Source organism: Taudactylus pleione, unplaced genomic scaffold (genome assembly GCF_031769625.1).
Source record: "Taudactylus pleione unplaced genomic scaffold, aTauple2 ptg000871l, whole genome shotgun sequence".
Classification (NCBI taxonomy): domain Eukaryota; kingdom Metazoa; phylum Chordata; class Amphibia; order Anura; family Myobatrachidae; genus Taudactylus; species Taudactylus pleione.
Window position 1 is genome coordinate 525,514 of NW_028285273.1, and position 15,088 is coordinate 540,601.

The 15,088-nt window shown below is 46.8% G+C and overlaps 1 protein-coding gene across 1 annotated transcript; it reads right to left on the reverse strand.

Moving 5' to 3' along the window:
- Positions 1–4,870: 4,870 nt before the first annotated feature.
- VAMP3 (vesicle associated membrane protein 3) lies at positions 4,871–13,270 on the reverse strand. Its single transcript, XM_088458917.1, has 5 exons — positions 13,125–13,270; positions 12,797–12,923; positions 11,139–11,297; positions 9,709–9,760; positions 4,871–7,764 (listed from the first exon to the last, which is right to left on the reverse strand). The coding sequence occupies exons 1-5, from the start codon at positions 13,268–13,270 to the stop codon at positions 7,745–7,747; spliced, it is 504 nt and encodes a 167-aa protein (XP_088315043.1). The 3' UTR covers positions 4,871–7,744.
- Between the last annotated feature and the right edge of the window lie 1,818 nt (positions 13,271–15,088).

Here is a 15,088-nt window from a genome sequence, read left to right on the forward strand (position 1 = left end):
ACGGAGAGGTTCTTGGTTCGACAGATCCAGAATCTCCCCATCATCGGTCGTCCCCTCGTCATCCTCATAAGGAGTGGACAGAGACGCCACCGGCCGCTTGTGAGGCCGCAACACAGACTCCCCTTGTAACATGTCTGACAAATGCTGCACAGAACTTGTCAGAGAATTAACCCATACAGGCTCTTGAGAGACCTGAGGAGGGGAAATAGGGAGACTGTGGGGTACCATCAGTTGTCTCGGGAACCCCTGCACGGGTGACGACACCACTGACTGCTGGGACAATCCCATCTGAGGGAACGCAGGTTGCGGAGCTAACTGGCCCACTAGGGTTGTAAGCGCTTTAGCGAAACAAGCCCAGGGCTGTTCCTGTACCGGAGCCGAGAGAGTAATTGGCCAAGTCAATAAAAAACACTGCCGACATAGCCCCTCTGCGCTACCCTCCCCCCTCTGCTAAAGGTACCTTACACGTAGTACACAGAAGCTGGAGAGGAAAATCACTCTCAGACATGATGGCAAGTATGTGGCCCCTCTCACTGATACGCGTTAGTATAGTGAGAGAACCGCCCTGCAATCACCGCACCGCAAGGGCTTTAGCAGAAGAAGAGCAGGGACAGTGAAAAGGCTGACGGTAGAAAGTGAAAGTACAGGCAGCAGACGCTAGCAGCAGTCACATACAATGCAAAGAAATCAATCCCTGCATTATCAGCGCTGATCCTCAACTACGCAGACACAGGGCCTGTTCCAGCGGAGGAGAGGTATGCTTCCATAAAAGATGGCCACCGAGTAGCAGAGAGGTGCCCGGCCTGGGGGAGGAGCACTGCCACAGGGCCAATCGGCAGGTGCAGAGAGGGCTGTGTGCAGCGGGGGAGACGCCGGCTGTGTACAGGGAAGGCGCGCTCCCCTGGCATGCAATTAACCCCTGGGACGCCGCAGTGCTACCGTCCCAGGCGGGTAGTGGAAGCGCAGGTCCGTAACCTGGCTCCATGCTGCAGCCAGTCCCCAGGGAGCCCCCTGCCTGGGGACTCCGGACCATGTTCCAGCAGGGACCCACCACGGGACCCTGCTGCTTACCTGCTGTCCCCCTTAAGTCCGGCCATGGTCCCAAACATCTGGGGTCACCGCTAGCTGTGACCCCAGATGCCTACCAGCATCCCCGGATCAGTACCGGCTTTCTGGTACCGGCGGGGGTGTAGGGAAGACAGCATGGACGTCAAGAATGACTGTCCATGCTGTACCTCCAGATGTGCAGCCACAGCTGCCTTGTAGAAAACTTCAGGGGCTATCCTTAGCCCCCTCTAAACAGGTGCATCCGACTCCGAGCCGGGCACCAACGAAACTGAGATGCCTTGGCTCGGGGTATAGGAGGGGGACCCTAGTGCATCCTGGGAGGCTGAAAACTTAACTCTATGGTGCCTGATGTCATCACCTATACCCCAAGGTATCCTGTGGATACCCTATGGACCCTGAAGTAGAAACGATCTTTTTAGGACAGGTGATAAAGAGCGACTTCGGCAAAGCGAGGTGGAAGTTCGGTCTGAGACCAAAAACAGACCTTCGAGAAAGGCCCATTAAGCACAGACAAAAAGGTGCATACACACGTAACGATTTTTTGAACGATTTGTAGTTAACGACGTCGTTATCGTTACAAAAAAAAAATCGTACAGTTTCTGAGTTATAACGATGAACAATCGCTCAAGCGCGCTCCCGTTTGTAGTTCATCGTCCATCATAACGATTTTCATTAAGGGAAGGAACATTTTTATTCATCGTTGTAAAAATCATTCATTACACTTGAAGAAGTGAACGATTTTTTGAAGGGAAAATCTTGACAGAAAATCGTTGGTTACAAAATAGTTACGTGTGTATGCACCTTAAGAGGCGGAAAGAGCTGCATACTACGTCCGCCATGGCCAAGCCAAGCCACGTGGAACACCGTGCTCCCTTTCAACTGCGATTTGTGGAGCATGAACAGGGGGAGGAAAGATGGGGAAAAAAAAAAAAAGTGGAAACTTCCACTGTACTGTTGGAGCTAGCAATATGAGAGCTTCGGGAACTCTGGAGCCAGAACAGTATCTCGGTAACATGGTTATGAGAGGCCCTAGCGATCACTCCCTGCCTCATTATATATATATATATATATATATATATATATATCCACAAATTATTAGGACATAAATATAAAGTACCTAAGGAATGCTGCACACAACAACATTCAAGGTACAGAACCAAAGAGCAATAATAGAGATCAACAAACCAGCCCTAAATAGAGCAGGAAGGCGTTACATGTATACCAGACTAGCTCAAGTGAGAGCTGGAGATGGAGAACACACTGGGACAGGCTGTCCGCTATGAGCGAGCTCGCCCAGGTGCAGGGGGGATGGGCTAAGAGGAAAATCCCTACTCCCCCCCTCTGGTGTGGACCCCACGGGCATAGTCCTCATCGCTGACAGCAGTGTCCTGTTGGTCGGTGCCCTGGTGGTCTAGTGTATGGATTGGGGACATCCAAGACCAACATTACCAGCACCACCGGTGGTCTCCACACCGGCGGTGTTAAGCAACGAGCATGTGGCTCCTTGCAAGCAGGGAACGGCTCATACCTGCCCCCGTCAGTGTCTGGCTGCGGGCTCTGGGAGCAGTGGTGTAATGTTCCCTCCCAGAGACCCATGGCAGAAGTCACCAACCCAGTCGCCCATGCTGCCGCCACCGGGGCTAGGGTCGTTATAGCGGCAATGGACGCCCTGCACTGCCCACTCTATGTTATAGAAAATGTTTGTAGAATAAATAAAATAAAAAATAACAGGGGGCCACTAAAAAGCAGCACCCACAAAATGGTGCCCACTCCTGCTCGGCATTAAACTAAAACTGTTGGCTGGGTATGGTGGAGAGGGAGCCAGAGGGCTGCTGGGAATAAAATCAGTAACTATTTGGTGGCCAGACTCTCCCTCTCCAGGCTATACCCAAAGTGATCCCTGTGCCCATAGTGGAGGAAGAAGAAACAGTGGTTTTTGCTCCAAAAACAATGCCCGACCACATGATTGCTGCTGTTGCACAGGCAGCACTGACTGAAATTAATGGGACAGCACTGGCACACCCTCCATATAGCCCGGACTCAGCACCCTGTGATTTCTAGGGATTCCCAACCAAGAACAAAAAAAAAAAAAAACTACGCAGAGTTCTCAACAGATGAAGTGAAAATGTCACAGCTGCAACGCTAAAGGTGATGTCACAGAACCGTCTACTGCACGTCTTTGAATCGTTGTTGAAACTCTGCAAAAAATGTATTAAATGTGAAGGTACCCATCCTTTTGAATATGAAGGACGCTACTTTGAAAAAGAAAAAATGTTCAGGTCCTGTGGGGTTCTCTCTAATTCTGAATAAAAAAAAAAATATATCAGTCTCAGTACTTTTCAATCAGCCCTCGTATTTTAAGCAAACAAATGCTATTGGTAGCGCTTAGTGTCAAGAGGGGAGAAGCAAGAAAGCTCCGTTATGAAAGAATGATGGTCAGTCATCTATTTATCCTGTGCTGCATAAGATCACACTGAGAACAGAACGCGACGGTTAGAGCCTGAGATATACTGATGCAAAAGACGAGAGAATTACATACAGCAGTAGGGATTTTCCTTTTCATTTCTAAATTTATACACACCCCTTTGTTATCAGAGACTTTACGTAATCCATAGATAGCTGTGAGCGACACTATAGGGAATCCACAATAATACACAGACCGTGCCCCGCATTAAGGGCCTGATTCAGACCCACTCGCGAGCGGCTGTCCGCTCGCAAGTGGGTCGATGGTGTGCACTGCGCATGCGCACGACGGAGGGAGCTCCGTCGTGCGCATGCGCGAGACGCGACGAGCGAAGGACTTTCCTTCGCTCGTTGTGTCTGATCAAAGGGGGCGTGCTGTCGATGTTGATTGACAGCACGCTCCCTTTGGTGGGCGTGCCGGGGGGCGTGGGAACGCCTACCGTCAGAAGCCGGCCCCACTGATGTCAGTGGGAGTGATTTTGGCTGATAGAGCCAAAATCACTCCTGGCCTTGCGGTTGAGAAACTCAACCGCAGGCTTCTGCTCGCACTGGCGATGGTCAAGACCATCGCGACCATCATCCTGCACGCTCGTATAGGCCGTGGGTGGTGACCCACAGCTATACGAGCGTCCAGGAGGACGCTCCATATTTATGGAGGTGGGCCCTGATTCAGAGCGAGCGCTCTGGTCAGAGCGTCCGGCTCTGAATCAGGGCCTAACTTCATCCAATAGGAGCAGCCCGATATAACTTAACTCCGGACCTGCGTTTATCATCTCGTTCCAATGGTTTTGTTTTTTTCTCCTTTTGTTTGTTTTATTTTTTTTAGTTAAACCATGGAAAAGGGATACATGTGCAACAAGGGTGGGTACAGGGGAGGGGGGACGTGGAGATGGAGGAGGATCCTTGCCCTGCAACACTAATGGGGCAATTCATCAAGTGGATAACCAATCAGATCCCAGATGTCATTTTATGGAATTTACTAGATACGACATCTAGAATCTAAGTGGCTTCTTGTCCTCTTTAGAAGGCTTGGTAACTCTCCTCCCCCAACCCCCAAAAAAGCCCCACATCTGCACACGCCACTCACTTAGGTGCACGTTTGTGTACTGCAGTCTAGCGGACACCTCTAGTGTACAAAGAATAATACACCCATGTGAATACAGTGTCAGAGGCGACCGCCGTCTGAGCTGCGACGCTGTAAACACTTAGAACCTCCTTTGTGCCAAGAACAAAATCAGCCATTGTGCGGAGTAACAACTGAGATTCATGTCCCATTATAGATTAATAATAGCATTATAAACACACACTGGAATATGAAAGTAAGCAGGGAACACACCAATAACTGCAGAAATGACTTTATTACAACAAAAAGCAGGTTAGTCAACAACAACAATTTAGACATAAAATATGCAAACAGGAAATGACCTGCATTCATGAAAAAAAAAAGGGTATCAAAAATCACAGATTAAAGGTTCTACCAGCAGCTTTATCACCACATTAACTTTCTAAAACCACCAAAAGGAGATCGAAGTGGGTGCTCCGACTATAACAAAGATTGGGAGCCCTTTTAGTTCAACTTATAGGCAGGTGTTGCCTATGCCAAATAAGAGTTTCCTAAGCCACCCCACCTCCCCGAAAACCGATACCAAGTCTCTAACTATATTTACGAAGCGGCAAACCGTAGCTTCTTGGCGGGTTGGAGCTGAAGATTTAAAGCGGCACTAATATTCAGTGTACGTTACGCTGGGTTTACACTCAGTTCTGCTTAAAATTTTCAGCTCCAACCCGCCGAGAAGTGGCGGCTGGCTTCGTAAATATAGCCCTCTAGAGCTAGGATATGAAGAATTAATCTGATGTACTAATTAGTCACCACTGAACCTTGTAAAGAAGGCTGAGACACTGAAGTCACTTAAATCTAAAATCATGTTTAAACGCCCTCCAGCACATGGTGAGACCTCCTACCTCTTAGAAGATAATACACTGTGTGAGCTCAATGGTGTGTATACGTGCTCAGTAAGTGTATTCTGCTATACACACCTGCCAAAATAAGATTGATAAAACCAGCGCACCCCTTTTCTTTGGCAACTAAATATTCACAAGTAGAAGAGCAGTTACAGGCACTTATTGGTGCAAGGCACTTATGGCAGAAAACCCACTTTCTAAAACAATTGAGAAGTTGCAATATTTTGTCTGAAAAAAAAAAAAGATGTATTTATGAAATGGTTGATAATGGTTTCAGAGGAAGGCACTGGTCCAAGCACCATTAGCTAAAAGCAGCAAACAGCTAAATAATCTGCCTTTGCAGGTAGCCTTGGATACAAGTAAAACGACAAGCCAGCATGACCGTTACTGAGGATGGCAACAGGAGCCGTTCACTTCTGCATTAGTCACTATTTCCAGCAATGGTGCGGTCAGATAAACACCCCATCGTGTGGAATTGTGCAGAACATTTACTGTTACACTATCATTAGGTTTAGAATCCTGAATCAAACCGCAGTAAATAATATTATGGACAGATGATATTGAATATTGAAAGTCTTGGCTGACAAAGGAGTTAACTTTTTTTATGGGGGGGGGGGAACTTTCAGTAACACTGCTAAGCCAATAGGGGACAGACCATTTAGAACAGTACCACTTTCTGACGCTAGGAAGATACACTTAACGGGACATGGAAGGTGTCACTATTTGTCACCATAGAGTCTGACCTCAACAGAAGGTGGAATGGGACCTTTTAGAGAATGCAGAGACCCCTGTAGATGGGATGAACGGCTCATGACTCATAGGGGGGGAACATCGCTGCATCAATCACACAACGCCTTCATAAACTATTCTGTTCTCAGTTTTAGTTGGATCCGTCATTTGAGCCTGAGCAGATTTTCGATAGGACGTTTGGGCAGTGAAGGCACTTGTATTAGCCAGAGTTACGCCATGCCCGAAAGGAACGGTGGGAATAAAGGGGTACTTTGTATTTACACAGGAAAAAAAGTTTTGTGCGTTTTAAAAAGAAATGGCTTTAAATAGGAGTAATCTGCTTTCAGCATCAGCCTTCTAAAGCAATGGACCTTGTACTTGTATAAAGAACATGTATTTGGCAACAAACAAGCCCATATTCACAAGGTGCTAATGTTAAATGCAGCTTAAAAGGGCAAAAAAAAAATATATATAAAAAACTACACACTCTTCAAGTTAGTTTATATAAAACTATTAAAAAAAGTGAGCGTGTGTAATCGTGTGTGTTTAGTGGACTTTGGTACATAACATCCTATACAAGGCGAGTGTGCAGATCTTGGCAAGTGTTGCGACAGTTATTATGGAGCCTATGTACTAAACCTTGGCGAGTGAGAAAGTGGACGGGGATAAAGTACCAACCAATCAGCTGCTGTCACTTTACAGCCCGTGTTGGAAAACGGTCAGTTAGGAGCAGACTGGTTGGTACTTTATCACCATCCACTTTGTCTCTCTCCGAGACTTAGTACATAGACCCCCTACGTTACAGAACCCATGTTATTTCATCAGCTCATAGTAAGGCAGCATCATGCACTAGGTTGTGAGCAACCAGTGTTTTACATTTTAAATAACCTACATTAACGACAACTCTTCTGAAGAAGGGCGGAAAACCTGGCCTAGTTACTGAGCAAAAACCGGACCAACGTGCCCATTGTGAAAAGGCATTTGACGTTTGGTATTATATCTAGCCAGAAAGGGACAAAACCTACAATTTAAGAACTTAAGTCTATTTTGCAACGATCAAATCAAGGAGAGTCAAGGCAACGAGGGGCAGATTTTTGGAATGTTCTGAGATTTTACCATCTGAATGTTATTTTAGTATGAATAGCAGCCTTGTTAAATCTTTTAGGAAAAAAAGGCAGGCTCGCATTAAGCCTGATTAGTCTCATAAGAATTCATAGGCGCCTATACAGTAGTACAATTGCACGATGTAAGTCTCAATGTATACAGAAAATCTTTACAGACCCAGAAAAGGGTGAACTTAAAAAGTAATAAAGTCGCTAATGTTATATTCAGGACTGTGCAAATGTGGTTTGTTACATAAAAAAAAAAAAAAAAAAAAGTAAAATCATAAGTGTTCAAAATATCTCAGTAAAGGCACTTATACACCAAACAAGAGAAAAACGAGCCCTAAACTACTAAAAGGACAAGAGAAGATAAAGAGTACACTCGCTCATCACTGCTCAGCTTCAGGCGACATCCATCTTCAGCCTGTCGTAGACCACACTACAAAACATTAAGGACAAAAGAGTTCAATATATACAAAAAAGACAGAGGGAAATATAAAGCCCCAAGCACAGCTGGTCTCCCATTTATCAGACATAAAACCCAATGAACAACCACCACCAATGCAAGGTCAGATGTGGTTACCAGCTAGCCGGATTTGCCAGCAGTACCAAACGGATGTCTATCAGATCAGCGAACGTTTTAGAACACAAAGCAATTGAGGCTTGAAGCCACCTGAAGCCATTAGTAGGCAGTTGGTAATGGATTTTTTATAGAAGCTATCATATCCTTGCCTATTGCCCAGAGCACTATAATTATGTATATGTAATGCTGACCATACATTGTCAGATCAAACTCACCAGACAGACACACCATTTATCGGAAACTGCAAACCCCCAGTGCTTCGAGACCCCTAACAGTGCACGTTTTACATATCCCCTCAGTATCTCACCAACTAGGAGATCTGGAAAACATGCACTGTTAGTGGTCGCTGAGGACTGGAGATGGGAAACACTGTCGTAGAATAAGATAATGGTTTGTCTGATGGAGAGTACATCGGAGCACTAATTATCACATCTGTTCGGTAGGCTGAAAGATTTTTCATGCCCGACAGACAGACAATTGGTGCTCGGGTGTGGCCGTATGACGATGGGCCTAACCAGCCGATAATTGGATGAACAGGCCGATATTTGCTGACCATTTGGCCATCCTAAAGCTGCATACACACGTAAAGATTTTCTGTTCAACCATCCAACTAGTTGATTGGTTGGAATGAAAACCTGGTAAGGTATGAAAGCAAATGACAATCAGCAATTTGCTCCCAAATGCCAGAAAATGGACAAAAAAAATGTTGTTTGAACAAATTGTTTAGATCAAACATTTAACAAACTTGTCTGACGACCATTTCCATCAGTTTTCTGGCATTTAGGAGCAAATTGCTGATCATCAGTTACTCCCATACCTTACCAGATTTTCATTCCAACCAATCAACTAGTTGGATGGTTGGACAGAAAATCTTTACGTGTGTATGCAGCTTAAGACTTTGGGGAACTATTCAACTACAAGGCACCACATCAGCCAGTGGTAGAACAGCATACAATGGGTTGTCAGAGAACACTCTCAGCAATCAGTTTATATTTAATGCAATGAAATGAAAAACCCACAAGAAAAGGAACGCCAAGCCCCGAACACAGAATCCGGCAACCTGTGATCCTTCAGTCGTTGTCGAACTACTATACCCAGCTTATTCTCACACCCCAGGTTGCTTACACCTGCTCGAGCACCTATGGGGAAAGGACTAGGGACCCAATTCGGAGTTGGACACAACCCGGCCGCATTTTCATGCGCTCACGGCAGCCCACTTACAACCGTACGGCGATGAGTGTATCCGCCAGCGTATGGCGAGTAACCGTGCGCCTGCATGCGGAAAGCAGGCCCGCCCTCTGTTTTTCCGCCTGCAGCAGTCACCATTAGTATAGGGATTCACCGACCCACTCCATGCCAGGGGCAAGAGATCAATATGAAATCGGGAACCCCATCTCGCACGCTACGTACAAGCACGGACATCGGCATTAATGCCTACGACACTCCCACGAGACCGCTCAGTTCCTTGCGATAGCATGGTCACCGCCCAGTTACCACCCATTTACGTCAACGCATGGATCAATCCGTCCGCACTTGCATTCTCCGTCCGTGCGCAAATGTATGGTGCGGTGCAAGTGCAGTCTGTGATTAAATGCTACGGCGCATACGCAATTTGCAGATCTCCTCGGGATCTGTCCGGGTCAGAATCAGACCCTAGATATTTAGCCTGCGCTAGAGATGGTCAAACATAAGACACCATTTCACCATTTTATCCCCCCCGACTAATCAATTCAGTGCAGACACAAACCCGTTACAGATATACATACATAAAGCAGCATGTAGTGACAGGAAGATACTCACCAATAATAATGATAATTATTACCACAATTACCGCTATTAGTATTGCCCACATCTAGGAAGAGAAGAAAAGAGGATTACTGCTGAGGCTAGCTACGGTATATTGTACTGTGCATGGATACATTACTTCATCACTTAATTTAGAGCTAGTGAGACATCAGCAACACTTTTATTGATGTCCTATAGTGTCCCAGCTATGAACTAGATCCCTACCAACATGCAGCCCCTGATCTACAACAGATTGAGAATTTCAATGTTTTCAGGTGATGTCATCTGTTCACTTATTTATGTGGCAGAGATCGCCACCAAGACCAAGCCTGCCCACTTCCTGTGGTTTCATCAGTCACTCGTGCCATAAACCACTACCAAGACCAGGCCTGCACACTTCCTGTGGTTTCATCAGTCACTCGTGCCATAAACCACCACCAAGACCAGGCCTGCCCACTTCCTGTGGTTTCATCAGTCACTCGTGCCATAAACCACTACCAAGACCAGGCCTGCCCACTTCCTGTGGTTTCATCAGTCACTCGTGCCATAAACCACTACCAAGACCAGGCCTGCACACTTCCTGTGGTTTCAGCAGTCACTCGTGCCATAAACCACTACCAAGACCAGGCCTGCACACTTCCTGTGGTTTCATCGGTTACTTGTGCCGTAAACCACCACCAAGACCAAACCTGCCCACTTCCTGTGGTTTCATCAGTCACGCGTGCCATAGACCACTACCAAGACCAGGCCTGCCCACTTCCTGTGCTTTCAACAGTCACTCGTGCCATAAACCACTACCAAGACCAGGCCTGCACACTTCCTGTGGTTTCATCGGTTACTTGTGCCATAAACCACCACCAAGACAGAGCCTGCCCACTTTGTGTGGTGTCATCGGTTGCTTGTGCCATAAACTACCAGCAAGACCAAGCCTGCCCACTTCCTGTGCCTTCATCAGTCACTCGTGCAATAAACCACCACCAAGACAGAGCCTGCCCACTTCCTGTTGGGTCATTTGTCCCTCATATGCCATAGCCCACCACCAAGATTGAGCCCTCCTATTCCTGCAGTGTCATCAGTCACTGTGACCGTCACAAAATGCTGAGCCTGCCCACTTTGTGTGGTTATGTGTATGTGATGTCACTGTGTGTGGTTATGTGTATGTGATGTCACTGTGTGTGGTTGTGTGTATGTGATGTCACTTTGGAAAGTGTATTTATTATACTATCATTTTGTATGGGTCATCTCACTAAGCCATCGACGGTCTCTGAATTAACTGATGATAATTCTAATGTCAATTACTGCAATTTTAATTGATGGGTGAACAGTTACACTGCAGACATCATAACCAACACTAATGTTGCGGAGAATATATTGTACATTTGCAGATTCCCTCATTAATAATCACTTTTATATGAACTGAGAAGCCTGGGCAGAGCTCTCCTCACCTTGCAGTTCTTCCACCAGTATTTCCTCTTCAGCTTGGCAGCGCTGGTCTCAAACTGCGAAGCTCCGGCCTGCAACGCATCGGCCCGATCGTCCAGGTCGGACAATTTCTGATCTCTCTCCAGGACTTTGTCCACGTTGACTCTCATGATGTCCACTACCTAACATTACATGCGTGTACAGAATATCATAAAACACATTATCTGAATGACATAAAGCACACTCATGCAGTATTGATCAATGTAACACTACTGCACAAATTGCAATTACAATGTAGGGTTCTTCAAATATTTATCACGGAGGGGGGGATAAAATAAAAATCCCCCATAAAAACGGTTCTCCTCCCTCTATCAGACGGCCTTATGTACCATTAGCTGTCTGTGTGAAGGTTTTGTGATCTAGGGGTCATGTTGCGTTGTGAAGTCCAACGTACATTAGTGTAAAGCAGTGTTCATTCTAGCACCCTGCACCTGTCACAACCCGCAAAGTTGCTCTTTCCTGCCTGTTGTGTCACTCTGCTCTGGTGCTTCTAGCACACTGAGCTGATGCAACAAACTGCTGAGATGCAGACCAGAGTGTGCTAGAAGCACCAGAGCATAGAGCAACACCTCAGGTAGGAAAAGGGTTGTGACAGGTGCAGGGTGCTAGAATGAACACTATAAAGCAAACTTTTTTTTTTTCCCACTTTTTGAAATTTATTTTTTTGCTTTGTGGCACAGAAAGGGTTAATAGAGATGGACTAATGGCCTCTTCGGCTCACAAGTTCAATCGCTTTGCCCAAATTTCTACTAAAGCAGAAAGCAGGAGTCATGGAGATTTGAACGGGCCTTCCACCCATTGTAAGCAGCAATACATATGAATGACTGTCAGAAAAAAAATAAAATAAATGAATGGAACAGAAAAACAAAACAAAAAAACAAACCCACCGTTAAAATTATGAATGGGGCTATCCATTCTTTAAAAACGCACACCACCCACCCAAATCAATACGCTCATCTGCAGCACAGCGTGCGGAAAGGAAAATAGTCATTCGAGGGACAGGACATTAAAAAAGAAAAAAGTGAAAATAAACTTTAAAGACTGAAAATGGATTTGTTTCATCTCATTCAGAGCTAAAAATAAATAAGCATTTGGACAAAGGATTTTCCAAAAATAAGTGCGTTCTAGAAACCAATTCGCTGCGTGCCCGATCTGACAAACCTGCGCGTTTATTAGGCGAGATAAAGAGCCTGCTCAGAAGTAGGTCTGTGAACACTGCTGTGGTGAGGCTTGCAGCGTGACAATGCCCGTCCCAGCCTGGCAAAGCAAATCCGCTGAATGAATACACGTCAGACAGATTAACCCCAGCATGGCGGCCAGTGCTCAACCATCGTGATCTATTACATGTAAATGATGAAGGAAGCGTCTGGAAAAGGACGCTGCTGTGCCAATGTGTGACGGCAGGTAGACCTGACAGATCATCCCTTTAATAAAAGGGACACATGAATTACACAGGTCCTGTGGCTGAAATAAAACTAGATGAAACGGAGACTTGAAGTCAGCCAGCCACAGAATCTCCGTAATTCATGTGCCCCTTATTAAAGGGGTGAGGTGGCAACCCTACTGGTAGGAGAGGGGTTAACGGTTATTACAATGGTGATCACATACACGAGCGGCTCACCTCATTGACCTGAGCTTGCGTCTGCTGGAGGCGCCTGTTACTGTTAGCGCCATCGCCGGGCGCTGCAGGTGACGACCTGAAAGAACCAGAAGAGATTAGAAGGTGCAGCCTCCTGTGTATCAACTGACTGTCCAAGCAAGATCAGCTTAAAAAAGGACTTTACAAATGGGTGTAAAATTGTGCTTAAAACAGGATTAGGGGGAGGACTTATTCACATTGGGCCCGATTCAGAGTTGTATGCTATGCAGCAGCAGGAGGAGTCTCAGCTTCAGTGATCCACTGCATGGGATTACTTGCGCTCACTTCGGCTTAAAGTAACTTTTCTGACATCTCCTGCTTAAAACCCAAAAAGTCATAAGGATCGTGAGGTCCCGCTTTCACGGTCTGTATTCGTCTGAGTAAACCCTCAGGCTGGGGCAAGTGAAGCTGCGGCAGAAGGCGCAGACACTGGCACGTCTCAAACAGGGGCAACATGCCTCCCCCACCTCGAAAGGCCTGAATCAGTCCCATTAGCAGGTAACAACATCACACCTTACAATGCCTAGTAAATGATTGCACGAGAAATACACAGCATACTATAGTGCACCTACAGTACACTGCCCTTGTCCTGTCCCCCCCCTACACACACACACACACACACACACACAATACATTCAAGCTGGGCACCCCCTGTGACCCCATTAACTACTCCTCCAGATATGCTACATATAATAATCCTTCACAACAGGGGGATCTAGACCTTTGGCATATTCAACGCTCAGCGCAAAGACCATACGATGCAGCAGATATCGGCGCTTTATGTAAATCTGTGTAGAGTCTACATGTTCTGCCTTTAGCAACCACACTAAGGTCGGGTACACATCCCGATGGTCGTTCCAATTTTCCTTCATCCCAGAACAAACGATATAGTGCGTACATGCTATGCAATCCTCCAAACGACGGCTCCATATATCGTATTGTTGGGTCGCAGACGATTTATCGTTGTTCCTGTACACACACAATACAACCATCTTTAAAAGATCACTGGCAGTTCAGGGTGACGTCTTCAGAGGAAAGATTGGACCAATATAACTCGTAGTCTTCCGGTAGAGCGTACACACTGCACGGCATACACCACATCGCTCACGACATCTTCCAATCTGACGCGCAGCACATGAAAGGAGACAATGTGATGAATGAAACACGTGACCGGACGTACACACTATGTGATGTGGATGATATGTCGTTCCAATTCGCCTCAAAACGACATATCGTCCAATAAAATACCTAATGTGTACCCGGCCTCACATTGCATTGGCTAAACCGCATTAACAGTACATCCAGAAATTATACAGGGCGCGCGCGCACACACACACACACACACACACACACACACACACACACACACACAAAGAAAGTAGAAATAGCTGAACACGGCTGATTATTGCACCAATAAGGCCAGCGCCCTAGGCCTCGCAGAGATCACTAGTTCCATAGTCTACTGTAACATCTGTGCCTACAACATGCAAGTATCACTGGTCTGGAGGAATGCTAGGAACTCATGTCTAATGTTATTTATCAATTCAATATAACACATTGCAGCAATGATAAAAGCTACATGACAAGCATACTGTTCTCAGCCACACCTCCACACTGACAGGCCGCGTCAATACAGCGTGTAATACACCCCAGTTACATAACAGCCGCATGCACTGACTGTACGCTCTTATACTGTATACCCTAAGGCAGGGGTGGGGAACCTTTTTTCTGCCGAGGGCCAATTTGATATATATAACATTATTTGCGGGTCTGGTTTAGGCCACGCCCCCTCCGCATGACGTCACATGGGGGCGGGGCCACAATCGCCAGTGATTACAGCAATGCCCGAAGAATCCTGAGGATGTTCTGGGGAGCTGTAAGGATGCTCCAAGTAGCACTGCTGTAGTGTTCCCTCTAGCTCCAGCGGGAGGCAGGGCGCCGGAGCTAGAGAGGGCGGCCGAGAAGGGGGCGTGGTCATCGGAAAAGGGGGCATGTCTATAAGACGCGTCCCCTTTTCGTCACTCTTGGGGGCGTGCCCGGCACTTACGGACACGCCGGGCAGCCCCCAAGCCCTGCAGACAGGGAGAATAGATGCCGGGCGCATGCGCCCGGCGTCTATTCTCCGGCGGTGACCGGGTCACCGCATGTTTCTCCACCTGCGGGACACTGCGTCCCGCGGGTGAGAACGGCTCCCGCAGGCTGTGAGGGCAGGGTGATTTTTGCCCTCCAGAAGGAGGGCAGGGCGCCGCGCCCCGCTAAAACAGCCTAGCGGGA